Genomic DNA, 27219 nt, shown 5'->3' with positions numbered 1-27219 from the left:
AAGCATGTTCACGCTCCAATAAAAGTGAGATGGCCACGCGCTCGTGAAAAATTCGTGATAAAATTGTCGCTGTAAATAACAGCGCTCATACAATAAAAAAATAAGTCTTATTTTGTGTTTTATGATCAATCAATCTTAGCCATTAATTGAAATTAAAATTAAAGGTCATGATTTGGAGTAGCTTTTATAACTTACTCTTGGAGTTAATATTAAAAACAAACAAAGATCATCATGTTAAAAAATAAAAATTCAAAAGAACCATTAAAAACTTTTTGCCACCTTTTCAAAAGAATATAACTTTTAAAAACAAATGAAAAATTTAAACTTTCAAAAAAGGATAGTCTATTTATAGTGTTCAATATTGTTCTTAGGCGTGAGCATCATTCAGTTTCGATCGGGTTCGGGCCAAAAATCATCAAATTGATAAAAATTGCAATCATTTAATTTAGACCAAATTCCAACCGTCTACATTTTCGATTTGTTAGGGAGTTGGACCGTGCAGATGGCAGGTAGAATGATTCGGTTATTACGGGTTAGATTGAAACTTTGTTTACATCTAAAACTCCATTATTATCCAAAAATTTCTAATTAATTTTTAAATATATCAATGCAACAAAGGATGGAGAAACTTAATGAAAAAACAAAGGGTGAGATGCAGTTACTTTGTTTCAAATCTGTAGCAGGGCCGCGACCCAACATAATGTGGAGTCTAAAGCGGATATTAATATGAGGCCTACCAAAAAAAAATGTATTTTTTTAGTAAAAAATATTGCAAGAAAAAACAAACGTAAAATTTATATTTACAAAAGTTTAAATAATAATTTTTTCGGTAAGAAAGCTAAAAATATATCGATTTTGTAATGAAAATAAAATTTATTACTCGTAGAAAATAAAATATACTATTAAAAAAAACTTCTATAATATGAACTAAATAAAATAAAATGATTTTTATTGTATAATATTTGTTTTATTCAAAAAGTCCTGAAACTAAATTTTCTAAGTTTCAAAAGCATTTTTGAAAACCTTTTTAAAGTCAAGTGTTTGTCTTTCCTTAATCAACACATTTGGCCTATTTTTGGCATCATTCAAAACAAGCAAGAATGCATATGCCGTTGCACCTTCATAATATAATATATCTCTTCTATATTAAAGATGAATAAAAACAACAAAACGAAGGGTATATGAGATTAAGAGAGAGCTAGAGAAAAAGAAGGAAAAAAATAATTTGCATCATAATGATTGTTCAGCGGATTTTGATTAAGAATAGATAGAAATTTAGAGACCCGCAACCACTCGTATGCAAGCGTTCATGCCCAATTTTTTGCAATTGTTGATCCGAGATCCGACCTACATCCAACTGAATGCTTCGATATGTTATCGGTTATACCAATTTTAAGTCGAGTCGTCAGTCCATGCTCAACCCTAATTGTTACTATGTTGCACATATTTTGAAATGAATCAGCATACCAAAATTGGTATTATCCACATGAATTGAATTTAAAATATACTTTCAACAACTTTTTTGTTATCAAATCCAAGCCATAAAAAATTAGCACAATTATTTGCAGACGAAGTTTTAATATCAACAATGTCCTTGTCTTAGATAATTTATTCAAGGGTGTTGGTAATGTTTTGCAAGTGTCATCGGTTTCAAGTTGAGCAGCAGGTCCATGCTTGCCCCTAATTATTCCTATTGTAGTGGGATTGCTTCTATTGCAACGAGATTTAACAAATTTTTTAATTTTAATATTCTGATAAGGCGGAAAACATCTATACATCAGGGGATAAAATAGACTTCGCTTCTATCCTTAGTCTATATCTCCTTATTATATATATAGGCTTTGTCTAACATGCACCATTTGATTAAGTGGTGCATGGTGCACAAGTGTTTGATATTTTTATAACGAATACGAATTTTATAAAATCCACCGTTGGATAGAAAGTTTATATTGTTTAGATCATTCATAAATTTTTTAAAATTTTTTGAAAATCATTTCATATTTATTGAGACCCATCAAGATTAACGGTATTGAATAAAAATCCATAAACCGTTAATTTTGACGGGTCTCAATAACATATCAAATGATTTTTAATTTTTTTAAAAAAATTTGGATGATCTATACGTTATAAACTTTCTATCCGACGGTGGATTTTATAAAATTCGTATTCGTTATAGTATTTTCGGTAACTTGTGCATGGTGCACAACTTAACTCACTTGTGCACCATAGAGTTTGCCTATAAAAGACTGAGGGATATAAACATTAACCTAATGAGTCCAAGGACAATGAAACAAAGCAAACCAACTTCTAGAAGTCCTAAAAAGATAAAATAGGTGTCCTAAAAAACGGTCAGGCGAATGAACCGATCGACCGTCAACACGGTAAAGGTTCACGTACCCATTACTTGATGCACCAAGCAGCAACCGATGATGGATTTTTCAAGCTAATCCGAAGTCAAGGAATGCTACAGATATTGAGATAGACCCGACACAAAATAGGCAATATGAGATCTCTCTATCAAACGCTGAGGAACAAGTCTTGTTGTGAATCCAAATCACCCAGAACCAATTGAAAGCCAGATTGAGGGATAGTCTATCAATGGGACTAAGCACCACGAGCAGAAAAATTACCAAAATAGATAGGAACCTGTTAGCACGACAAACGAATACTACCGTCAACACAGAGTATCAGTGCACTTGGCCCTTTCAAGCAATATTAGGCCAAATCAGGTCTTCAATAATCTAACTCGTAGAAAGCTTCCAACAAAACATGCAGTAGGCGAAACCCCCTATCTAAACAACCTCTCTAGTTGTGCATTAGAACAAAAACAACAAAAAATAGAGTCCAACACAGAAACAACCGACCCACTAACAAACTCACGACAACAACTAATACTCTCGCCGACGTGTTTGTTGAAAGTTTTCGCCTCCTATTATTAAAAAAAAAATAAATATAATAGTTCAAATGAAGGGTATATATATATAGGGGAGGGATCAAATTACACCGGTGTAACATTTGAGTAATGTTACACCGCTCAATAACGCTTCAACGAATACAAATTTTACAAAATTCACCGTTAGATTGAAAGTTTATATCATATAGATCATTCATGTTCAATTTTACAAAAATCTAAAATCGTTTCATATGTTATTGAGATTGATCAAGTTTAACGGTATATATATTAGTAGGAAAAACAGACAACAAAACTAGATATATTTGTTGTTATATAGTTGCACATATTTTGAAATGAATCATCATACCAAAATTTGTATTATCCATGAATTGAATTTTAAAATATACTTTCAACCACTTTTTAGTTATAAAATAATCCAAGCCATAAAAAATTAGCACAATTATTTGCAAACAAAATTTTAATATCAACAATGTCCTCGTCTTAGATAATTTATTTTATGATCATGTAATGGTTCAGATTGACCAGTGACCTTTATAAAAGGTATATCACGGGAGGAACTTTTGTTGGTATGCCGTGTCCTGAAAGGAGTGGTTGAATAGTGCCATTCACATACTTTGAGGGCACTATAGACTCTATTTGAGTATATATATCATGACATAAGGTTTGTTTTGGTTACCGACTTTGTTTCGTAGTGGTTTCAACAATGATTTTTCTAAGCTTCAAAATGACTTTTCTTTGTCTTTCAATTTGGTTTTTGAAATTTTTGGAAACATTTGTTACCTATTCTTCAAAAGCATTTTAGATTTTTCTTGTATATACACGTGTATTAAGTAGGATTTTTTCTTATTTTACAAAAAATGTATTATTTCTTTTTTAACCCTTTGATCCGACCTCTTGATTTTTTTTTTCTTCTTTTAACTTAACCAAAGTTCTGGATTCGGTTTTATCTTAAGCAAGTAGTAGTGTTAAAAATTTTAAGAAGAATTTGTCATTCATTTGGGTCTGACAAGGCTCGAGACATTAGTTTCTGCAGTTACCCACAAAGAATGCACGATTTATGCAAAACAAAAATAAAAATTGAATTTAAATAAGAGTTATTCACATAATCATGCAAATGCAAACTTTGTTTTGAGGACAGATAAATTTATGGTGCATTTAATCTAAACATCATATGAAGATTTTCTACCATTAGGATTAGGTACACACCAAATTAAACGCCTCCCTTGTAGTACGTAGTAGGAATATAATTAGACTAGAAGTTCTTAGGGGGCAAGTACTTTTATTTCAATTTATCACCAATTACACGTCTTTTTTCAACCTTTTGGTATAACGGCATAAACAACTCCATTAACGAAACTATTAATTTTATCATTGAGGGAAATTCTATGGTCAAAATTTTTGTTTAGTTTGACTTTTAGTCAAAAACTTCTATTACTTACGGAGTATATTAATATTTACTCCAATATTCTTCTACAGCGCCTAACCATGAGAATTTTGTTAAGAGGGAAAAATAAAGTCGTCAAATCAGACTCAAATAGCATTTTATTTTTCATAGAAAAATCAAGTATTTTTTCTTTTGAAGGATAGAAAAATCAATTATTGTAACTAGGATTCTTGATGAATTGATCGAAGCAACTGTCTAGATTAATTTCCGGTACTAATTAACCAGTTAATATGGCAACGATTAAATATATATAATATAGTACCAAATCTCTTACCATTTGAACCAATTCATTGTTAGTAACAATAATATATTAACAATAATTTATGTGTTAAATTAATTAGTCAACTAACATGCTATATGTGGTCTTCAAAAAAAAAATGTTATATGTTCATGCTATATGTCGTTCGAACAAGTGCATGGACTCGAGTGGTTAATGGATTCTTATAGGATGAATTTTTCACAAGATCCCAATTTTGATTCCTGATGATAATAATTATTGGTCAAATTTTACTTACTTTGTGTTACCGAACTCTAAATTACCGGACTCATTTCTTTGAGAATGGGTAAATAAAAAAAAAAATGCTATGCTGTTCAAAGGTGGTCCATGTTCTACGATGAAGGAAAGACTTACTTAACTTGAAATCGTGGAAATTGATGGGAAGGGGTTTGCCAAACAAATTTAGACCAAAAAATATATTTTCAAAAAATTAAAATTGCCATTGAAAAATAAAAATTGTAACATGAAAGAGAAGCTAGCTAGACCTTGTCATTGAGTTTCGGTTATATATATATAAGGTCCATTAACTTGCCATTATGTAAATGTTAGGACGTTTTATTAATATTTAAATAATAAGGTTCATATTTAAGTTTCAAAAGAGAATATAGTAACAAAGAGAGAGAGAGAGAGAGAAGGAGAGAAAGAGAATAGAATCATACAAACAATTTTATTCTTTCATCTCCTATGGTTTTATTTATTTTTCATGAAGGAAATTAATGCATTTGTATTCTAAGGTTCGTCCATGCCTTTCAAAATTTCTTTTCTTGTTAAAATTCTTTTAATTATGAACCACATTTATATATGGTATGTTAGTTTAACAATACTCTTTAGTTTTCCACATTTTAATTTATAACAGCTCCACTTTGACATTGTTCAATTAATTTCTTCTTCTTCTTTTTTAGCCTTGAATATTTTTGTCCATAAAATGAAGCTTCTAATTTTTTTTAATTTTTTTTTTTGTAGGTTATAAAGAGATGATGATGATGAATGTGTTGAGTAAGAAGAACAAAAATGTTATGTTGTTTTGGTGGCTTGGAATGATTGTGCAACTATGTTTCTTGCTATGTGGTTGTTCTGAGAAAACTTCATTAAGGTTCTTCTTCTTCTTGCTATTTTGGCTATATAGCTTTTTTTTTTTCTTTTATCTTTGTGTGTGTGTCAGAGAAAACATAAAGGAAAACAAAGGAAAAAGAAGCATGAGAGCATTAAAAAGAATAACATTCTATATATGTTTGTTTTGTTGATGTTGTCTTTGTTGTTGATGTGTTTATTCTTTTCATGAAAAGTATTTTATTTAAATAAAAAAGAGTTTAAATTGAAAGAGAAAGAGAGGGTTTAAGCAAAAACAAAAAGAGTCACGGTTTGTTTGTCCTTTGTGCTTCTCACATGAGAACTTTAGAATTTCATGTCTTTTATGTTTTTGATGTTTGTGTTTTTGTTTGGTATAATTTTGAAGTTATTGTTTTGTTTTTTTTTTTTTATTAAATTGTTTTCATCACTCACTTTATGGTAATGAAAGGACATTTTGCAAGTTACCCATTCTTGTGGTGAAAAGAATTTATTCTTGTATTGTATGTATCCACATCTTCCCCTGCATTTTCTGACACTTACTAGTTTCACATGTTTTCCTCTTGAATCATGTTTAGAACATATAATCTATCATACCAACTCTAATGAAAATGGTATATAATTAGAACTTCTAAGGAAATCTTTAAAATTTCAAAGTGTAATTTTAGATTCGTGGTGAGTTTGTTAGAAACTTAGAAGTTAGAACAATGGTGGATCAACATGATTTTGGCAAACGAAACTTGAACAAAATTATCGTGTCATTATAATTTTTCAAAATGATTGTTAATCAGATTTTGTCACCGATTTTGTCACCGATTAAATATCATTTACTTTTAAAATTGCGAGTTGGGTGATCCAAATTCTATATTCATTGTACTCTTTAAAGTGCATAAGCATGATCCATAAAGCTTATGAAAAATGTTTTAGCCACTCATATACACCCACTCATATACATCCCTTTTGTAGGTAGGGATGGCAACGGGCACCCATGGGTGCGGGTTTGACACTTACCAAACCCACACCCGAAATCATCATCCAAACCCAAACCCAAACCCAAAGGCTATTCGGGTGGCAAAACAACACCCACGCCCACACCCATTGGGTTCGGGTTTTTTCCACCCAAACCCAAACCCGCAGCACATTTAAAAATAATTTGCAAATTTAAGAAATTAAATTACAACATAGACTTTGAATTAAATTACAACTAAAATTAAGGTATTCCAAGGAAATTCAAATATAGACTTTCAAGAAATTACAACATAGACTTTCAAGAAATTAAATTACAACTAAAATTTAAGGTCTTCCAAGAAAATTGAGGGAGACTATGGGGGTAATTATAAAATATTTCGGGTGGGTGTATGGGTTTCGGGTGTGGGTTTGACTGATACCAAACCCACACCCATATTATCGGGTGTCACCCGAACCCAAACCCAAACCCAGTCAAATCGGGTTTCGCCCGTTGACTTGGGTTTGAGTTCGGGTGGGTCTCTCGGGTTTGGGGTTTTTTTGCCATCCCTTTTTATAGGTCTCATCTCTTTATTTTATTTTTTGAATAAGTGTAACTCATTTCTTAATTCAACAATGAAATTAACTATTTCACTTGCCTTATTTTTCAAGACTCACCGACCCCTTGCCCTTATAGTAAATTTTATTTCCGTGTCTCTCCCATTATCTCTCTCTCTCTCATCCATTTCATCAAAATAACTTTTTTGAGTGGAATAGTAAGAAAATCATAGTTGAAAATACATCTATCAACAAAATTTAGCATAGTACTCTGGTCCTTATTATAAGAAACACTTTGACAAAATCACACAGACCAAGGAAGGTAAATTTTCTCATTAATGATTCTAACATTTTATGTTATATTCCAAAACTAACCTTTGACTAGCATGAGAAATAGGTCTCTCTAATTAATGCACTAGCATTATAATGAATTATTTGATTGTATTTAATAAGGGTACAAATGGAATTGTGTCAAAGTGTTTCTTATAAAAAGGACCAAATAAAAATTCCAAAGTGTTTCTTATAAAAAGGACCGGAGGGAGTATTATTTATTTTGGATCCTATTCCGGTTATGCGAATAAAAATGGTATTGTTGTGACAGTTTCCATAATCTCTATGACTCTAGAAAATATAAGTCTAATATTAATGTCCAGTGATTCACATTTTACCTAAAAGTTAATCATAATCAAATGTGACTATGTTTTTCCAATATCAGTAAATATTTTAAATTAACAGTACATTTGATGAAATCACAAAAACACCGTAAATTTTGCATCATGTATAAATTAATTAACTTTTACTATGAGGTCAATAAATTTTCACTATTAGATCAAATGAGTCTAAAGTCGCTTATTAATTTAATGATGAAAAATATATTTATGCATAATGCACGACTATTTCACCTCTAGTCGGAAAAAAAATAATACTATTTTGCTAAAAATTCAATGACTTGCTATAATTTTGTCGAAATTACCGCAAATCCAAATAGCTTCCATCATATTCTTTCTCCTTCAAATATTACCCTGTTGCAAAAGCAGAGGATATTAAGTCCATAATATTATGATTTCATTTTTATTTTATTTAATTTTTCTTGCTATATATTCCTTTCATGTGCAGAGGAAGTTCAAAGATTATTAATGGCATGAGATCAACATCTATAGTCAAGCTAAATACAGAAGAAGACCAAAAGCAGGTGATAATAGCTGGCTTTGGGAAAAGTTTAATTGTTCAAAAATTAAATAATGAAATAAAATTATTGGTTAATTAGATTTTGATTGTTTGGTAATCTGAAATAAGTACTTGGTTTTTGACCTTAACATTTATTTTTTGACTTTCATAACTTTTTCAGTTGGTTGTTGATAATGGCATTGTTTCTGTGACATTATCAAGACCCGAGGGGTACATCCTTGGAATATCGTATAATGGAATTGACAATATTCTTGAATCTAAACTCGAAGAACAAGATAGAGGGTATGTTCCTATTTCATACTCTTTTTTATAAAAAAATAATAATAAATGAGATGATCGGGGTTTGAACTCCGACCTTCGACACAAAAATACAATATCTTAGCAATTGAGTTAAGCTCACGAGACTGTTCCTGTTTCATACTACTCCGTATGTTAGTCAAATTAAAGATTGAGTTTAAATAATGAATTAAAGGTTTCAAATAAAAATAAGAGTTCAATGTTTATGTACTATTAGGTTCCACAGTATTAGTATATATGGTTTATTATTTCATATATGTTAAAAAAAATTATAAAAGTTTAATTTATATACATTATTTTACATGTTATTTAATCATTTTTAGGTACTTCGACGTTGTTTGGAATGAACCAGAAAAGGTTGGTAATTTCCAGAGGTATAACATTTTACATTTAATTTTTATTTACATTCAATATAAATTTTTTGTTATACATATCATGTACATAGTTGTAGAAAATTTTCATAAACCTAACATAACAAAGTGTCACCATATTTAATTATGATTATATACATATGCACGTCTTGTGCTTGAATAGATGTTTTCATGTATTTTTAGACTTTTTCAACAAACAAATTTATAAATATTTATGTAAAAAACCAATGTCATGGCATAAAAATTTATCTCTAGTTTTTTTATTTGTCTTTTCAGTTAAAACAAATTCTAAGTTGGTGTATTCCTAATTATTGTTTTTAAAGAGATTTGGACAAAATGCCATCCAAGTAAATATATTAAACAAAAGCATATTTCCAACACCTAAGTGTATAATTTAATAGATTAATTTACAATTGTAACCATGCTGCAGAGTCCATGGAACAAACTTTTCAGTTATAGCAGCTGATGAGAATATGGTGGAGCTTTCATTTTTAAGATCATGGACATCTTCCATGATGGGCAAGGATGTCCCAATAAACATAGACAAAAGGTTGATTATTTAATTTCTCTTATTTTATATCTGTTACAATTTTTGAACAAGTTAATTTGAATTTTTTTGGTTAGGAACTAATTAATAGTGGCTGTAACAAATTTATATATGCAGATACATTTTCAGAAGTGGTGATTCTGGGTTTTATTCATACGTAATCTTCGATCGCCCGGAAGGAATGCCCGCAGCTGAGGTTGATCAAATTAGATATGTTTACAAACTCGATGAAGACAGGTATAATTAAAAATGTTTTTTAACTCGATTAATTATTAAGGAGCTTTTTCCACTATATATATATATATATATTTCACACCCAAAAATTTAATTTAATTACTCTTATCTTTGATGGTTTCATAAAATTACTATTAGTTTTTGTAACCAAAAAAAAAATTACTATTAGTTTTGTATAAACAATAATTAAAATAACTACTCACTTCAATCTCAAATAAATTATATTGCTTAAAAAAATAGTTAATATATCATTTATGCTTTTTTTGGTGTAAGCATAAAGTTACATTCTGCAATCTACCCTTAATTGAAGTATACTCAAATTTTGTCAAAATATTTAATGTGTTAATGAGAATAAAGATTATTGGAATATTAAATTCAAAATTTACTTATACTTCGGAGGGTAAAATTAATTAAACTGCTACTATATATTGGACCACTAGAATAGGGTAAAATTAATTAAACTTACTTATATATTGGACCACTAAAAGAGAGTAAAATTATCTAAATTTATACTTTGCACTGCTAGAATGCGAGAATAACTCAGTTAGTAGGGACATTGTGTCAAGATATAGACAAGGTAAGTGAAAATATAACCAAGTTTACTAAATTGAACAATAGTATATGGTAAGTGTAATATGCAATTGTATGTACAATAAAAAAAAAAGTCCTAAAATTATATTATAGACTTAAATTGTAATTAAATTGTGTCCAACAACATATTTTGGAAAAATGTTTAATTGCACAGATTCAAGTACATGGCATTATCTGATACAAGGCAAAGAAGCATGCCATCAATGAAAGATAGAGATACAGGTCAAGTCCTAGCTTACAAAGAAGCAGTTCTATTAACTAAACCAAGTAACCCAGAATTTAGAGGAGAGGTAAGTACTTATTTGGATTTTCTACTTTTTTATATATGGACTTATTTTTGGTTATAAGATGCACGTGAATGAATATGAATATGAAATGATTTTGTTGGATTCAGGTGGATGATAAATATCAATACTCATGTGAGAACACAGATAACACTGTTCATGGATGGATTAGTTTTGATTCTTCTGATGCACCCCCCATTGGATTTTGGATGATAACACCAAGTAATGAGTTTCGCAATGGTGGGCCCAATAAGCAAGATCTTACTTCTCATGTTGGGCCCTACACACTCTCGGTATGTTCCAACTTTTATTATTATTTATATAAAAAAAAAAATCAGTATATACTAATACTAGTATATTGTAGAGGAAAATGCTAAACAGTGTCCCCGGGGCACTAGTTAAGGATATAAATATGGAAATTTCATATCGTAAATTGTGCATTCAATGTTTTAATATGTAAAAAGTTATTCTCTCTCATCATCAACTTTTTCATTTGTTTCTTTTTTTAGTATGCTTAACTAATGTCCCGGGGGCACTGTTTAGCATGACCCTATTGTAGAATGTGGTAATTATTCTTTAGTAATGAAACAAAATATTTATAACGATTGAGATTAAGTGTTGACAATCTTGGTCCCCACATATACACAAATTACAAACTATATGCCCAATTAAAATTAAAATTCATAAACAATTATCAATATGGTACACCACATTTTCCACTAGCAAGTCTTACTTGAGCACCACCTCAAATAAAAATATTTCGGCACACTCACACAATTGAGTAAAAATAAAAGCTAAATAATTAAGTCACATCATCTAATAATAACTATTTCTTTTATCTTTTATTCTTTTTACTTTATGTATGTGTGTCTAAACATAATATATTTAGTATTTATCAAAATAATAATAATAATAATAATAATAATAATAATAATAATAATAATAATAATATGTTTCATTTGCCAAATATTTAGATTCTTTAACCATATGGTTAGGATTTAGGAATTTGATCTTCCACATGTATATATAGAAGAGATGAGATTGTATGATAAATAAATAATAGTGCATGTTTGGATTCACCCACTGGAGAACTAAGGGCCTGTTTGGTGCACATGATAAGAGACATGATAGGATAACTGTATCATATCCTGCCGCAATCCAGTGTTTGGTGATACAGCAGGATATGATAAGTTAATCCTGAAGCTTATCCTATCCTGTCTCTCTAGTTATAATTCTTATCCTGAATTTGAGCTGGGTTACCAGCAGGATAGGATAAGAAAAAAAAAACACTGATTTATTTTATAAAATATATTTTAAAATACATAAAATAAAATTAATAAAATATAAATAATAAAATAATTAATTTTTAAATATATATGTGATTTTCTCACAGGGTAATTTTGTAATTTATATATTTTAAAAAATCAAAATTTTACTAAAATTACAATATTTTAAAGTAAAATGATTATTAAAAAATTGACAAATAGGAATATTAATTTAAATTTTATAAAAAATTAAATATAATTCTTTTGCAATAGTAGTTTGATTATTTACGTATGAGATATATCATATATTTATTTGGCTTATCTAACATGTATATATTATTGAATTATTTATTTGATCATGATTCATATAAAAAATTAAACTTGATTATTTTCTCATAATTTTTATTTGAAATTATATAAAGTTATTTGATTACCTATTCATATTTTTTATTTATAAAATTAAAAGTATTACAAAATAATTTTAAAAAAATAACAATTGTTTTACAATAGTAATTTTGTCATTATCATTTAAATATGTTATATATCTTATCATATTATTATGAGCTATTAAAAACAAAATATAATAGTTATCATGTTTGTTATCCTGTGTGCACCAAACACAGGATATGATAACTGAGTATAACTGTTATCCTGCTGTTATCATATCCTATCATTATCCTGTTTTATATCATATCCTGTCACTATGCTATCCTGCGCACCAAACGGGCCCTAATAGTTATTTTGAAGATTTAAAATTAATTTTGGTATATCCTGATCTTTTCAACTTATCCTGAATTTTGTACATTTTGTCTGCAATTGTGATTTTTACGGTTAAATGATTGTTCAACTTATTTCCATGTGAAAATATCCTAAAATAAATCATTTCACCTTAAACTTACTTTTAGTCAAAAAAAAAAAAAACTATAATCAATCTTACAACAACAATTCAATCTTTAGCAGAAAAAAAATTTGCTACCTAAAACTAAACATGTAGGTTGATGCAGTTGGTAAAAATTTACCTTAGTCCTAGTGAATCTCCAAAGTCCAAACTTAGCTTGTCTAATCTAAACATTTTTTCACCAAAAGAAACCTTAGGTTACGTGAGTTTAGCTCAGTTGGCAGGAACATTGCATTATATATGCATGGATCGTGTCCCGAACACCCCATTTATTTACTTTAAGGGTGAAATCTCTAGTCATTAAGCTGCTTGACAAAAAAAAAATTAGCCTCTTAAATGGATAAATTTCTCGATTTCTTGAGTGATTAGCTCAGAACTCAATAATACCCCTTAAAATCCACAAATAATTCTTTGCCAGGATCTATTAAGATCAGACATAAACACCAATAAAGTAGTTCACAAGTTGTATATTCGTGCATGCACACAAGTCGCGTAGTGTTGATTATCAGGGGGCGGCTCCAACTTTTTAGAGACCCTGCTCAATTATTAAAAATAGGTCCTAGTAAAAAAATGAAAAAAAAAAATCCTCTCTATATAAGTTTTAAATAACATTAAAAAAGTCATTCTTATAACCAACATAAAAAGCGACCTCCGAAAAAAAAAAGAGACATTTTATAATCAATAAGATCTAAATATAATTTTCAAGTTAATATTACTATCAATCTTCTAGCTACTTAAAAGATGTGAACATTTTAACATTTTTTAAAGCAAATTGATCAATTAAGTCTTCATTTTATTCATCATTTATTAATTTAGTGTTTATTATTAAGTAGTAGTAGTAGTAATAATAATAATAATAATAATAATAATAATAATAATAATAATAATAATAATAATAATAATATTTCTATGAGTATTATTTGTTTACGCTTATTGTTACTAATATAACTACTATCCATTGGTATGATAGTTGGTATCATGATATCATACATTGAAGATCCATAGTACATAGGAGGCCTCCAACTTCTCCAAATTTAGAGGGGCCCTATGCGGTGGCACACCTTGCACACCCATAGGAGCCGCCCCCGTTGATTATCATATTAAAAAACACAAGTATATAATAGAAATGTCTAAAAATTTGTTAAAAATGTTGTAGTATAAGTGAAATTATTGAAATATAATACTTGATTTGCACATTTTGTTTAAGTTTAGATGTTTGTGAGCACCCACTATGCTGGCAAGGAAGTAACCATGGCATTTCAAGATGGAGAGACTTATAAAAAGGTTTTTGGTCCTGTATTTGTCTACCTTAACACGGATTCAAAAGAGAATGATAAACTATCTCTCTGGTCAGATGCTGTACAACAGGTACTAATAGTTGCTACTCTCTCACATTACCAGACACATTGTTAGATTGCTTATGTTTATGACAAATACTAATTTGAATTAGTTCTTTAAACATTTAATTAGTTGTCAAAGGAAGTCCAAAGTTGGCCTTATGATTTTGTTCAATCACAAGATTACTTTCCACCTAATCAAAGGGGAGCTGTATTTGGAAGATTATTAGTCCAAGATAGGTACATGTTAATAACTTGTTGAATTTGTATTTCATAACATCGAGCAATATAAGTATTATTTAATGTTTCCTTTCATTTCCTTGCTTATCAAGGTACTTCAAAGGAGGAAGATTTCAATGTACAAATGCTTATTTGGGTCTAGCTTTGCCTGGAGATGCAGGATCATGGCAGAGAGAAAGCAAGGTTTGTATTTACCAGACTACTATGTATTTTTTATTTTTTTTTTGGTTCACAATGGAACGAATGAGAATCAAACCTAGGACCTCATGCATACTACTCATGTTCAACCTATGTCTGTATTTGAATAAACAACATAATTATTCGTCTATGTTCAAACTATTTTATGCTATTCACAGGGCTATCAATTCTGGACTCAAGCTAATGCCAAAGGATACTTTAAAATAAATAATGTTGTGCCAGGTGATTATAATTTGTATGGGTGGGTCCCTGGATTTATTGGTGATTACAAATATAATGCTACAATCACCATCACCCCAGGTAAATTATGTTTTACTCTCTTATAGATTTAGCCTAAAAATTAGTTATGACTTGGATAATTAAAAAATTACTTCTTTGAACTTGTAGGAGGAATCATAAACTTAAGTTCACTTGTATATAATCCTCCAAGAAATGGACCAACCATTTGGGAAATTGGGATCCCAGATCGTTTAGCTTCGGAATTTCATGTACCTGATCCGTACCCTAGTCTCATGAACAAATTATACGTCGAACAACGCAAAGACAAGTTAGTACAAAACTCTGCGTTATTAAAAGCTATTATGTTTAATCTATATCTTAAATTTATGATTATATAGTATGTTGATAGTCCCTACATAAATTTACCAATCTTAGTCCCGCATATAGTCATTAAAACCAAACTAACGACTGAGATTGAACAAAATTTATGTTATTAAAAGCTATTATGTTTAATCTATATCTTAAATTTATGATTATATAGTATGTTGATAGTCCCTACATAAATTTACCAATCTTAGTCCCGCATATAGTCATTAAAACCAAACTAACGACTGAGATTGAACAAAATTTATGTATGGATTAACTAATCTTATAATATCGTGAATTTTGTTGAGATTAAAAATATATTTAACTCTTAATTTTATATTTAGTTCATTCAAAATATATTTAACTTTTTACAGGTTTAGACAATACGGATTGTGGGAACGTTACACTGATATGTATCCAGATGATGATCTTGTTTACACTGTGGGTGTTAACAAGAATAGGGATTGGTTTTATGCTCAAGTCACAAGGTAATAATAAAAAAATTCTGAACAATATTGTTAATTGTTTATGACTTTTGACACTGAATTGTATTGTAAGCAGAAGCACAGAAAATAAGACATATGAGCCAACAACATGGCAGATTGTATTTGATCATCAACATGACATAATCAGTGGAAACTACACACTACAACTAGCCTTAGCTAGTGCTGCTGATGCTGACCTACAGGTACATACATCATTTCTTTGTTTTTTAGTCAATTTAGTTTAAACAACGGTTCAGTCGAGCACTTTAGTATGTTAAATTGATAAAAAAATTATAGATAATTGATCACATTAATCTTATGAATCAATTAATATAAGGACCCTTAATATAATGTCTAAAATTGTCCTTTTTATTACTGTATGTCTGAATTGTCTTGGTGTGTTTTTGTTAACCTAGTGGGTTAATGCTACCTCATGTTTACGGCCCCTCCCACCGCAGTTTCCCATAAGCTCTAATTGTTATGCAGTCACACGGCGACTTTTCAAAATATCAAACAGATGTTTAGAGAAACTGATGTATTGCAAAATTTTCAATTTAAGGAATTATTATCTCAATATTTTGTTAAATTAATAGACAAATGTATAATTCCTACAATTTGAAGGACTAAAATATTTAATGATTGAAATAAATAACAATATATAATATAGTTGAAGAAATTACAACTAACCTTTTAAATGGATGACATTATCAGGTTCGGTTCAATGACCCTAGCATATATCCACCGCACTTTGCGACAGGGCACATAGGAGGAGACAATGCCATAGCAAGGCATGGAATTCATGGATTGTATTGGTTGTTCACCATTGATGTACCAAGTAATCTTCTTGTGAAAGGACAGAACATCATCTATCTGAGACAATCAAAAGCCATTAACCAATTTCAAGGAGTTATGTATGATTATATCCGTTTAGAACATCCACCAACAACTTGATTGTGTTCAACTTCATGTTGGCACTATGTATAGACAATTAGCCATCTATAATGTGATTATGCTTTGTGCAATTCAATTAGTTTTTCATTTTACATATATAGGACAACATAAGTATGTAGAAAGAATTGGTTTATAGAATAAATTACTCATTTAAAATCTCAATTTCATCATGTGTCAACAATTTTTGACAACTCAAGGTATTAAGGTTTTAATTTGTGGACTTCAAATTTGCACAAGGTATTAATTAAGGTTTTCATTTCGATTTCATTTCCAAAACTGCTTAAAAATTCAACAAAAGCTAACATTAATAAACTTAAAAGTTAAAAGTTCACAAGAAAAAAGGTGCAAAATACCTCTTTGAGTCCTGCAACACGCAGCAACTCTGCATCTTTTTCAGATATAATTTTTCTGGCATTGCTAATTTCTTCCTCCACCTTGGTTTGAGAGAGAGGCAAGGCATACTGAAAATAAAAACATGTGGCTAAGTAAGTTGTATGAAATAACTCTCATACAGTACAGAGGTGGAGGGGAGAAGGGGTTAGCATGATATCTTCATAAATATTTTCCTTCCTCTAAGCAATAGATCCGTAAGAAACATTTTTTTAACGTTTCATGTGCTGATAAATAAGATTCACAAATAACTCAGTTGCTTTTAGCAAGCTAAGATCTTGTTAAAACAACACACAAAAAACAAAATCTGTATTATGTTAATAGATTTGGGACACATTTGGCTTCACATGTACACTTAATTTTTGAACCCCGACGAAAAATAAAACAAGTTCAATATGATAGTATAAACTCTCTCAATATTACAATCAAAGTGTATAAAATTGTACGTCAAAGATCCTTTAGAAGACTAACCAATTACCGTCCAGTTTCAAGTTTTAATAACCTGTCATATATGTATCTATAATCGTCAACCTTAAAAATGACTTGCATGTTTGACAAAAAATTGAGAGGCTTAAATGCTGCCGTTACTCATAACTGATGGTGGAGACCCTTTATAAAGTTTCTCTCATGAACGAGAGCATCATATTTACATATTAAACAAATAGGATTTCGCATTGTAGTTTATTTTTTGCACCTTTTCACCCTCCATTAAAATAGAGTGAAATCAAACATCAGGCATCCGAAAAACTAATATTTTATGTCAAATCTTCTTCCTTTCTTTCTCTCATCAACTCATGCCCACTTGTTTCTGTCTTTCTATCATCATTAATCTTAGGTCATTTTAGAAATGATCTACTTTTTCCCTGGTGAATAAAATGTGCAAAAGCCCAGAGAAATAACTATTTTATGCTAACAATTTAGGGCATGGATGGAAGAAAGTTTATATTAGAATTGAGGTTGGACATTGCCTAAGTGGGATAACAATAATTGTGGGATAACAAAAATCAAAGAATCAAGAGAGCATAGTAATAAGAAATCTAAATGTAAAACCATTTAGTGGCGAATCCTCGACCGAGCAATCCATCCAACATCTTGGAAGATTTGTGCAAGTGTCAAACTAGGTAGTCTGACTCAGTGAACAATTCAAATCGGAAACTCAGTAATTCACAACAGCGCCAATGCTAGAATTCTCATAAAATTACAATCTAACATCACACACATAAAAAGTCATTATCATTGTTACTTTTAACATTTTCCTCTTTCTAACTACAATAGAATGATTAAAGAAATAACATGAGTTGATATAACTAAAATTCAACACTGAATCAGTCAACAATAAAAAAAGCATGGCGAGTCCATTGAACATGCATTGGTAATTTTCATTTGATTGTCAGTACAAGTATCATCACCGTCATCGTCAACCTCTAATGGTTTGTTGAGAACCTCTAATACGCACATAAATCGACAAAAAAGAAACTAAAATCAGGAAATTGAAAACGTACAAACAGTTTTTGCATGAATATACAAACCTTGTTCATCATCGAGATCAATTGGATCAACGGGAAGAGGCTTCGATGGAGATTTGGAACTATGTGCAACTGTACAGATACAGAATCAACTAATGAACTATTGCAAATAATGAATTGAAATGGAATGAAAATCGAATGGGATTAGAAAAAGATGAATGACTTACAAGCTTGGATGAACTCGTACATTTATCCACCTTGGCATTTTAAAAGAGAGGTTTTGGTTAAACTGATAAAATGAATGTCACTAGCTATCTATCATTTTTTGAAAAGAAAAAGCAATGCATTATGCTGATCATAGTCAACAGAATATAAGGAGGAGTTGAAATTGCAATTCCAACAAGTTCAAAACTAATTCCAACTCAAAAAGGATTCTTGTTTGAAAGTAACAGCTCAACTAAGTAATGAACTGTGCCTAACGTTTAGCAGAATACTAACCATACAAATTCAAGTTTAGCAAAATAAAAAGCTTTACAGTCAAAAGAAGCATTGTTCAATGGATATTTAAAAACAAAATCACTCACACATTTATTTCTTTTTATTAAATAGAGTAATTCATTTGTTGGAGTTAATTTTTTTTTTCATGCATAAAAACATAAAAAATAAGGTATTGTTACTGAGAAAATATATACTTCTTTTCCTTTTCAACATAAAAAGTACATCTCGCTAGAATCATATAATGTAATTCAGTCCAATTTTTTACAAAAAAATGTTTATTCACAATAAAGGGTGGGGTAAAACAATGTTCCATCAGAATATTTTTAACCAACAGAAAATCAATTTATGCAACTATGATACTCTAGACATATATGCATATACATTATACTACACCCAGCAACAATACACATCAACTGAACTGTGCCTAAAGTAGAATCCATCATATTCAACAAAAAAAGAAACAATATCATATCTATCATAGAATTTACTTGTCGAAACTGAGAGATTGAAAAAGAGAAATAGAATCAGTACCTGTCAAAAGCTTCGAACTGAGAAATAGAATCAGTGACTCAGAGATTGAAGCTTTGTGACTGCGATTGAAGCTTCGTCACTCGGAATTGCACTTAATAAAACCAATGTGGGATAACAATAAATGTACACACATCATGTAGGGCCAATTTTCAGAAATTGATCATCTACCTTTTCCTTCTCAATCCATTCCTTCAGCCGAGACAGCTCCAACTTCTTGTAGTATGCACCAAATAGCATTGGAAAAAGGAAGATACGAAGAGGAAAATGATAATTAGTTACATTTATAACGATTCTAAACAACAATTTGCCACAATCAGTAAATCTAAATCACAAAAGAAACTTCATAATTATTACCAGCATGAACTTGAGATGATTTATCTCAATTTGATTCATACATTTGGAGCCTGCATAATGTGATTAAGTAAAATAAGAAACAATTTAGGCCTCATGAAGCTATCAGGCAAGATGAGTTAATGGGTCCTCACGTGGCATGTAATCATCCCTTTGTATTTTTATAATGCAGGTAAAAAGGGGATCTCAGTTCAGACTTAAACATCAACAAACCACCACCTTTGCAATTGTAACGGATAAATAGATTCTAGGGACGAAACCGATAGAATCAAGTCTCAAAGTAGGAATTCTAATGAATTGAATAGAATTCGGTACAAGTGAGATTATGCAAAGATAAATTGAGAGTTGTTTTTAAGAGAAGAAGATAATGTTTCATTCATTCATTGATTTCTTTCAAACGAGGCACAAGACCTTTAAATACAACTCTCAGGGATAAAAATGTAAAATAACATAAAGTAAATTATTTAAAATAAACTACTTAATTCCTAATACTTATTTCCTGTTACAATACCCTCCCCTTCAAACATCCTTGTCCTCAAGGATGATAATTTCCAAGTACCATGCTTAGGAGGTAAAAACTTCCATTTGAGTAGAACTAAAGAAACATGAACACTTCCCCTTTGAATCATTTTCCTATGAAGAATAGCCACAACAAGATCAAAATTAGCAACAAACTTCTGACATCCATGCTTTGGAAGTCAATCCTTCAACTTGGATAAAACTTTAGGAGCACGAAAATTACCCTTGCAGATCATCTTCCTATGTAAAACAATTACCAACATTGTGTGTTGAAATATTAGCAAAAAATCCTTAGTTAAATTGTAGAAAGAAGCATAAAGTGGTGCTACACATAATTTCCAAGCAAGAGAATTGTAGACATGAGTCAACATGTTTTTCTCATTATCCAACTTATCCTCTTTCCAAAAGTTTGCTACTGCATAACTTTGCACCATCATATTAACAATCAGAGCAACATCTTCAACTAAATTTGCATGTCTGTAATCTGAAATGGTTGCAATATAGACAGCTTGGACTAGTGCACCAAATTTTGGCCATCTCACAGTGTTTAAAAAGGCTAGATGTGACACAGAAACAATTTCTCCAAAACCCCTAAAGGACTTATATTCTCCAAGTGCTTTTACCCAAGCTTCTTTCAACATATTTTCAAGTACAGTACCCTTCAAATTGTGTAACTCAAAGTGATTATTCAACAGAAAATGGTATGACAAAGTGACATCTTCATAGGCTTTTGACCAACCATCAATTGTTATAGCATAGTCCTTCATCATGCTATATATTTGAGTACTAAGAATATCCCCAGCAGGGTATTGTGTGATGCAACAAAGTTTTACTAGTGTGCTGCTTAGGAACCAAACATTCCTTATTGGGGGAATAAAGAAACTGCCATTGAGTGTTCCAAATTTTTGCAATAATAATAGAAAGAGTAAGACAATTGCATGGGGTTCCTCTACTAGCTCTGTTAAGGTGATGTTTCCATCACATGAAAAATATGAACAAATTTCTCTAAAGGATTTTCTCATTCCCCAAACAAAGAACAGTTTAGGCCAAAAACAAGAGAATGAAGTGATCTTAATGAACAACCAATCCTCCTCCAATAAATTGTTTTGTAATTCTCTTTCAGCCCACCTACCATTCATCAATAAGGATATAGTCATCGGAAACTTTACCACAAAAGGAGTTTGCCTTCCAAAATTTAAAAACTCCAAAGAACACAAAAGCAACATGTTGCATAAGGTGTAACAATCAGGCGCCATCCATATCAAATGTAGGCCTTTGGAAAAATCAAGAGAAACACCTTCAGACTGATAATTTGTGCACATGCTAAAGACGGCATTCCCAACACATATGTGACACTCTAGCATTTCATCCAACATTTGGAAGGAACCATCAATTTCATCAACTGAATTATGATAAACACAATTTAAAAACAAATTTGTTCCCCAACAATTAAGTAGATTAATCCACATTGTCCTGAAAAGCCTCTTTACGATTTCATCATAATACCCCCAAACAAAATTAGAAGCATAACCTTCAATAAGGAAATAGTAGTGAAAAACCTTGACTATGGCTTTTGTCCTCTGAAAATCTTGATCTGGTGTCATTGGCGGCGGTAATGTCAGAGTCTCCGTGGCATTAGAATTGTCGTTCGGTGGTGTGTGAAACAGCAACCTTTCAAATATGGCATGTTTAAGCTTTTCCCAGTCCAATATTGGGTCTGCAATTCTCAACTCCTTTACCCAAAACCATGGCAGTTTCATCGTACATGTTGGTGCGAGGCTTGCCGAAGACTGCAATGGACTTTCACACGTCGTCGAATCTCGGTGGCTTGTCTTTGGTAGTTCCGGCGGTGGAAGACTAGATAGCCATTGTGAATATTCAGAGTTGTGCCACTGTGGCTTTTCATCAAACAGTTGGCAGGAATTTTGAAACAATGAAAATGAATACACACATGCAGGTGCGATTGATACAAAATGCTTTGTGGTGGTAACCGGCAAAAACAAATTGAGTGATAGCATTGGAATGACAACCCTATCGGGTGGTTCCGGTGGCGGAATTATTGCCGGAATCGAAATAGGGAGAACACAGTGGGTGTCATGACGATTGCCTAGGATAGAAGAGTTGGTGTCGAGATGCTCCATCTTCGTGTTGGTTTCCAATCCAGCATCTGCGACCATTTTTGCTTGACCCTGCGATTTCTCTGCATTGTCATCGAATGGAGAATATGAGAGAAAAAGAACAGAATCGGCGAGGGGTTGAGATTTTTGCGAAACTGTGGTTAAGGCTAGGGTGCCACTATTAAGTTGCATAGCTTCCTCTTCATGTGGCCCTGTGTAAACCCTTGACCCATCAATTCTACTTAAATTCTGCGTGACAACTTCACTTTCTGGTTTCACTTCCTCGTGTTGTTCTTTGTGTGGTTCTTCGGTGTTGTTTGCTACAAGGCCATCCACCTGCTTCCAGAGAGCTTCATATTCCGATTCAGATTCTTCTTCTTCATCTTTCATTACTACCTGAATATTTTTATGATGCCACAATTGATGTTCAAAGTTAAGAGGTTTATCACATATGAAGCATAAACCCATTTCCATCTTGTCTTCCGCATCAAGTGCATTCAAAATTTTCACCAATTTGTATTTTGGACCCATAATGTCCGATGAATCGAAGGCTCAAGATACCAATTGTAACGGATAAATAGATTCTAGGGACGAAACCGATAGAATCAAGTCTCAAAGTAGGAATTCTAATGAATTGAATAGAATTCGGTACAAGTGAGATTATGCAAAGATAAATTGAGAGTTGTTTTTAAGAGAAGAAGATAATGTTTCATTCATTCATTGATTTCTTTCAAACGAGGCACAAGACCTTTAAATACAACTCTCAGGGATAAAAATGTAAAATAACATAAAGTAAATTATTTAAAATAAACTACTTAATTCCTAATACTTATTTCCTGTTACAGCAATAGTTCCCAATATGTGCCACACTGCCACCTTATTCTCTTTAGGTGGATGGGCACATATAGTGGCATATCAACAGTAGTTTCTTATTCAATATATATATACTTTCCTCTCCTAAGAATAATCTCCATTTGAAATGCAAGAAACATATTCTAAGAAACAAACAACTAGAATTATTATGTAAGCATTGCCCACAAAAAAAACAGAAGGAAAATGTCCATAAGATGTATACTAAAGAGAGAAATTATTCTTTAAATTTCTTACTTAGTCGGTCCATTACAATCGCTGTGATTGCCAATGATTCTTTTAATATGTTCCAAATCTAGGCAATGTAACTTGGCATAAAGTGACAATTTGAGTTGAACCAAGGTAGATAGATATCTATTTCTGTAGACACTTGCATAGTTATATTAAAGAAAGAACATGCTTCTAACGCACCCCAGTCCTTATGACCCATCGATAAATCAATTGCTGGTTCTAAATGACTGAATTATGTCTCCAGTGTCAAAATCAGGATCATTATATGAAAGTGTAATGGTTTTCCATGGAAGGAACTGCCAACGGAAAGATTATATCTCCAACCACCTTTCGTATTAAAGTGCCCTGACGCTGTGTCACAAATGATGATTCACCAGAAATTTTTGTTGGTATGGAACTTTTGCTATCAAAGTTGAAGATCCTGAGTTTTTCTTAAAAATCCGGAATGTCTTTGTGTTGGAGTAATGGTCACATACGTGATCTTCCTTTTATTATTCGATTTGATTTAATTTTTTCCAATATATACTAACACTGGACCAATTTCTCTAAAGCCAGAAGTTCCCAACAAAAATCTTTCTTGAATTAATTTATATCAAACACCATTTTTGATGCACTAATCTGGCCAATATATTTGAGTCCTGTATTAATGTCCCTAAGCATCAGCTCAGTGGTTTTGGCTTCTGGGTGAGACTTATCACCTGCCACAAACTTGTGAAGAGTTCCATTCATCTCCACATAGCTCCAACCGGGTGGCTTCTGTATGCCAACATTGTCTATTTCTTTTCTTAAACCTGCAGCTTCGTCATGCTGATCCATGTCAGCTAGCATGTTAGATAACATTACATAACCGGCACCATGATCATACTGCAACTCAAGAAGCTCCAAGCTGGCAAGTCTAGCCAATGCAACATCTCCATGTACTTTACAAGAACTTAACAGCGCTCTCCAAATTACAGCATTGGCCCTAAATGGCATCTTTAGAATCAAACGATACGCCTCATCCAGACAACCGGCCCTTCCAAGAAGGTCAATTATACAACCATAATGCTCCATTTCGGGGTTAACACCATAGACAGTTGACATGGACTCAAATAGCTTCTTGCCAACATCAAGCAAACCACAATGTCCACAAGCGCTTAAAACTGCTACAAATGTGATCCTGTCCGGTTTTAATCCTAATAACCCCATTTCTTCAAATAAAATTATAGCATATTCACCAAGGCCGTGATGAGCAAGACCAGATATAATGGAATTATACAGAAAAGTAGTTTTCATATCATCACTTGTTTTACGGAACACATCTAAAGCAGTGTCAATGCTTCCACATTTGGCATACATATCAACAACAGCAGAAGTGAACCATCTATTTGGACCACATGTCCAATTCTTGCCAGCATATTGACAGTGAATCCTTTTCCCCAACTCAAGAGCGCCTAGCCGTGCACACGCAGAAAGAGCAGCAACCACCGCAACATCATCCGGTTTCATCCCCAAACCTTCCAACTGCACAAACAATTCCAACGCTTCTTGAAAACATCCAGCATGAGAGTAACCACTAATCATGGCAGTCCAAGAAACCACATCTCTTTCACCCATTTGGTCAAACAATCTTCTAGCCACCTCAACTTCTCCTCGCAAAGCATATGCACTCACCAAAGAAGTCCAAGCCTCAACAACACCCTTCCCAACTTTTACTCCTCTCACAACCCTCTCAGCCATATCCAAGTACCCACATTTTGCATACATATCAACAAGTTTATTCACCAACAAAACATTCTCCCCAAAATTACCCAATATCCTATAAATCAACCCATGCACTTGCCTCCCAATCCTATAAGCCTCCAACAACGAACAACCAGACAACAAAGCAACAAAAGTGTACTCATCCGGCCGAATACAAAACCTACTCATCTCCACGAAAACCCGAAAACAACAACTCAAAACCCCCGCACGCACAAACCCATTAATCATTGTATTATACGAAACACAATCTCTAACAGGACTTTCTTCAAACACCTTATATGCATTATCAACATCACCAAAAACACAATAAAAATTCAAAAGAGCATTCTTAACAAAAACATCTGAATCAAACCCATTTCTCACAACATGACAATGAACCTGAAAACCAAGCTGGGGAGTACTACTAATCAACAAGTTAGCACATGATTTGAGTAAAAAAGGGAAAGTAAACGAATCAGGGGATATAGAAGAAGACAACATTGATTTGAAGAGAGAAAAAGGGTGTTGAGGTGGTGGAGAATGAAGGGTGAGAGAGTAAGCTTTGATAATGGCGTTCCATAGGAAAACATCAGGGTTGGTGATTTGGGAGAAGAGAATACGAGAATGGTGTAAAGATTGTGAGGCGTAAACGGAGAAGAGATTGGTGGAGAGGAAGAGATTGTTGTTGCGACCAGTTACTATGATGTGAGCGTGGATTTGAAGTGCTTGTTGCATGGATTTGCATGATGATAACAGTGATTTTAAACATTCGTTGCTTCGAATCCCTAATGATATTGCATGTTTTGTCGCCATTGTATCATGCTATTTGAAATGAAGTATGACAGAAAAAGTTTTAATTTAAAGAGTCGTGCAATATAAAACTTCACGTAAAAAACACATTACTTTTTAAATTCTGAGTAAGTAGTTAGTTTCGTGCTATAATAGTAATCCTTGAACCTGCAAAAAAAACATTTTAAAGTCTGAATTGTTGATTCTGTTAGTCAAATTAATCTAAAATGTTTGGTGTTAACTCTGGTGATGTGTCTCTTACTTGCCCTACGTCAAATTAGTCCAAAAATCAACTTAATAAACCATTAAAACACTCATAGTCCTTTCCCACCTCCTATTTTCCCTCAACAACTACATCTTAATTCTTTAGAGTATCTTTATGAGTTTAGATCCAATTTACATATTCAACATGTTGCTATTTTGGTTTCTCAATTTCTAATTTACACATAAGCATCTAACTTTGCGAAAGTAAGAGATACATCATCAGAATTAACAACAATTTAACATTTTGGATTAATTTGACTAACAGAATCAACAATTCGGGACTTTAAAATATTTTTTGATGATTCAAAGACTACTATGACAGCGAGTGACACTTTCGGGAATCAAAATGGTTGTTTACTCTTTTAAATTCATTTGAAAAATTAATAACAAATTACTTTTTAAATTCATTTTTAAACACATTGGTCTCAATTTATATTTTTGTCATATAAATTGCAACTTTCCTAAAAAAAAATTATAAGTTTGATTTCAAAAGTGATATTTTGTCTTTAGATTCAACCCTCTAAGACAAGAAATCTCCTTTCTTGGGCGTAAAAAATTACCACTTTTAAACCAAGACAAGTGATTAATTACCACTTTCTAGTGAAAATAATTATTGGCCAGATTTTTCTAACCTTACGACCGGACTCTGGATTACGGGAACCCCTTCTCTTGAAAGGATTATAATGCTGAAAGAAACACTTTTGAAGGAAAAAACATGGATCGAGACTAAAATTATAACAAATTTAAAACAAGATGACCAATAAAAAATAAAACTAGATTTGGTTCAAACCTCA

The 27219-nt window shown here is 31.7% G+C and overlaps 2 protein-coding genes across 6 annotated transcripts; one reads left to right on the top strand and one right to left on the bottom strand.

The window, feature by feature from the left end:
• The first annotated feature begins 5013 nt into the window (after nucleotides 1-5013).
• Nucleotides 5014-16839, top strand: LOC123921193 (probable rhamnogalacturonate lyase C). Its single transcript, XM_045973629.1, has 17 exons — nucleotides 5014-5369; nucleotides 5599-5728; nucleotides 8323-8398; nucleotides 8555-8676; nucleotides 9015-9065; nucleotides 9493-9612; nucleotides 9727-9846; nucleotides 10589-10724; nucleotides 10829-11011; nucleotides 14094-14249; nucleotides 14352-14458; nucleotides 14551-14641; nucleotides 14815-14956; nucleotides 15044-15203; nucleotides 15616-15729; nucleotides 15803-15929; nucleotides 16438-16839. Exons 2-17 carry the CDS (start codon nucleotides 5610-5612, stop codon nucleotides 16675-16677), a joined length of 2064 nt encoding a protein of 687 aa, XP_045829585.1. The 5' UTR covers nucleotides 5014-5369; nucleotides 5599-5609; the 3' UTR covers nucleotides 16678-16839.
• LOC123921191 (putative pentatricopeptide repeat-containing protein At3g15930) lies at nucleotides 16415-26312 on the bottom strand. Of its 5 annotated transcripts, none has more exons than XM_045973627.1 (7): nucleotides 23657-26312; nucleotides 19917-19966; nucleotides 19563-19775; nucleotides 18761-18790; nucleotides 18597-18665; nucleotides 17031-17138; nucleotides 16415-16596 (listed from the first exon to the last, which is right to left on the bottom strand). In XM_045973627.1, the coding sequence occupies exon 1, from the start codon at nucleotides 26183-26185 to the stop codon at nucleotides 24233-24235; it is 1953 nt and encodes a 650-aa protein (XP_045829583.1). In that variant the 5' UTR covers nucleotides 26186-26312; the 3' UTR covers nucleotides 16415-16596; nucleotides 17031-17138; nucleotides 18597-18665; nucleotides 18761-18790; nucleotides 19563-19775; nucleotides 19917-19966; nucleotides 23657-24232. The 5 variants fall into 5 exon arrangements, with proteins under 5 accessions (XP_045829583.1, XP_045829581.1, XP_045829584.1 ...); XM_045973625.1 differs by having other exon boundaries at nucleotides 19563-19772; XM_045973628.1 differs by lacking the exon at nucleotides 19917-19966 and having other exon boundaries at nucleotides 19563-19621; nucleotides 19731-19775.
• Nucleotides 26313-27219: the final 907 nt, after the last annotated feature.

Source organism: Trifolium pratense, linkage group LG4 (assembly GCF_020283565.1).
Source record: "Trifolium pratense cultivar HEN17-A07 linkage group LG4, ARS_RC_1.1, whole genome shotgun sequence".
Lineage (NCBI taxonomy): Eukaryota > Viridiplantae > Streptophyta > Magnoliopsida > Fabales > Fabaceae > Trifolium > Trifolium pratense.
The sequence above is the reverse complement of the archived record's forward strand: the minus strand, read 5'-3'. Positions and strand labels throughout refer to the sequence as shown.

Bases quoted from the DNA above. Each gene is read 5' to 3' on its own strand.
- LOC123921191 (XM_045973624.1), bottom strand. From the start codon at position 23,080: ATGGGTCCAAAATACAAATTGGTGAAAATTTTGAATGCACTTGATGCG.
- LOC123921193 (XM_045973629.1), top strand. From the start codon at position 5,610: ATGATGATGATGAATGTGTTGAGTAAGAAGAACAAAAATGTTATGTTG. The intron at 8,399-8,554 runs GTGATAATAGCT...TAACTTTTTCAG, and splicing joins CAGAAGAAGACCAAAAGCAG to TTGGTTGTTGATAATGGCAT. The intron at 15,730-15,802 runs GTAATAATAAAA...TATTGTAAGCAG, and splicing joins TTTTATGCTCAAGTCACAAG to AAGCACAGAAAATAAGACAT.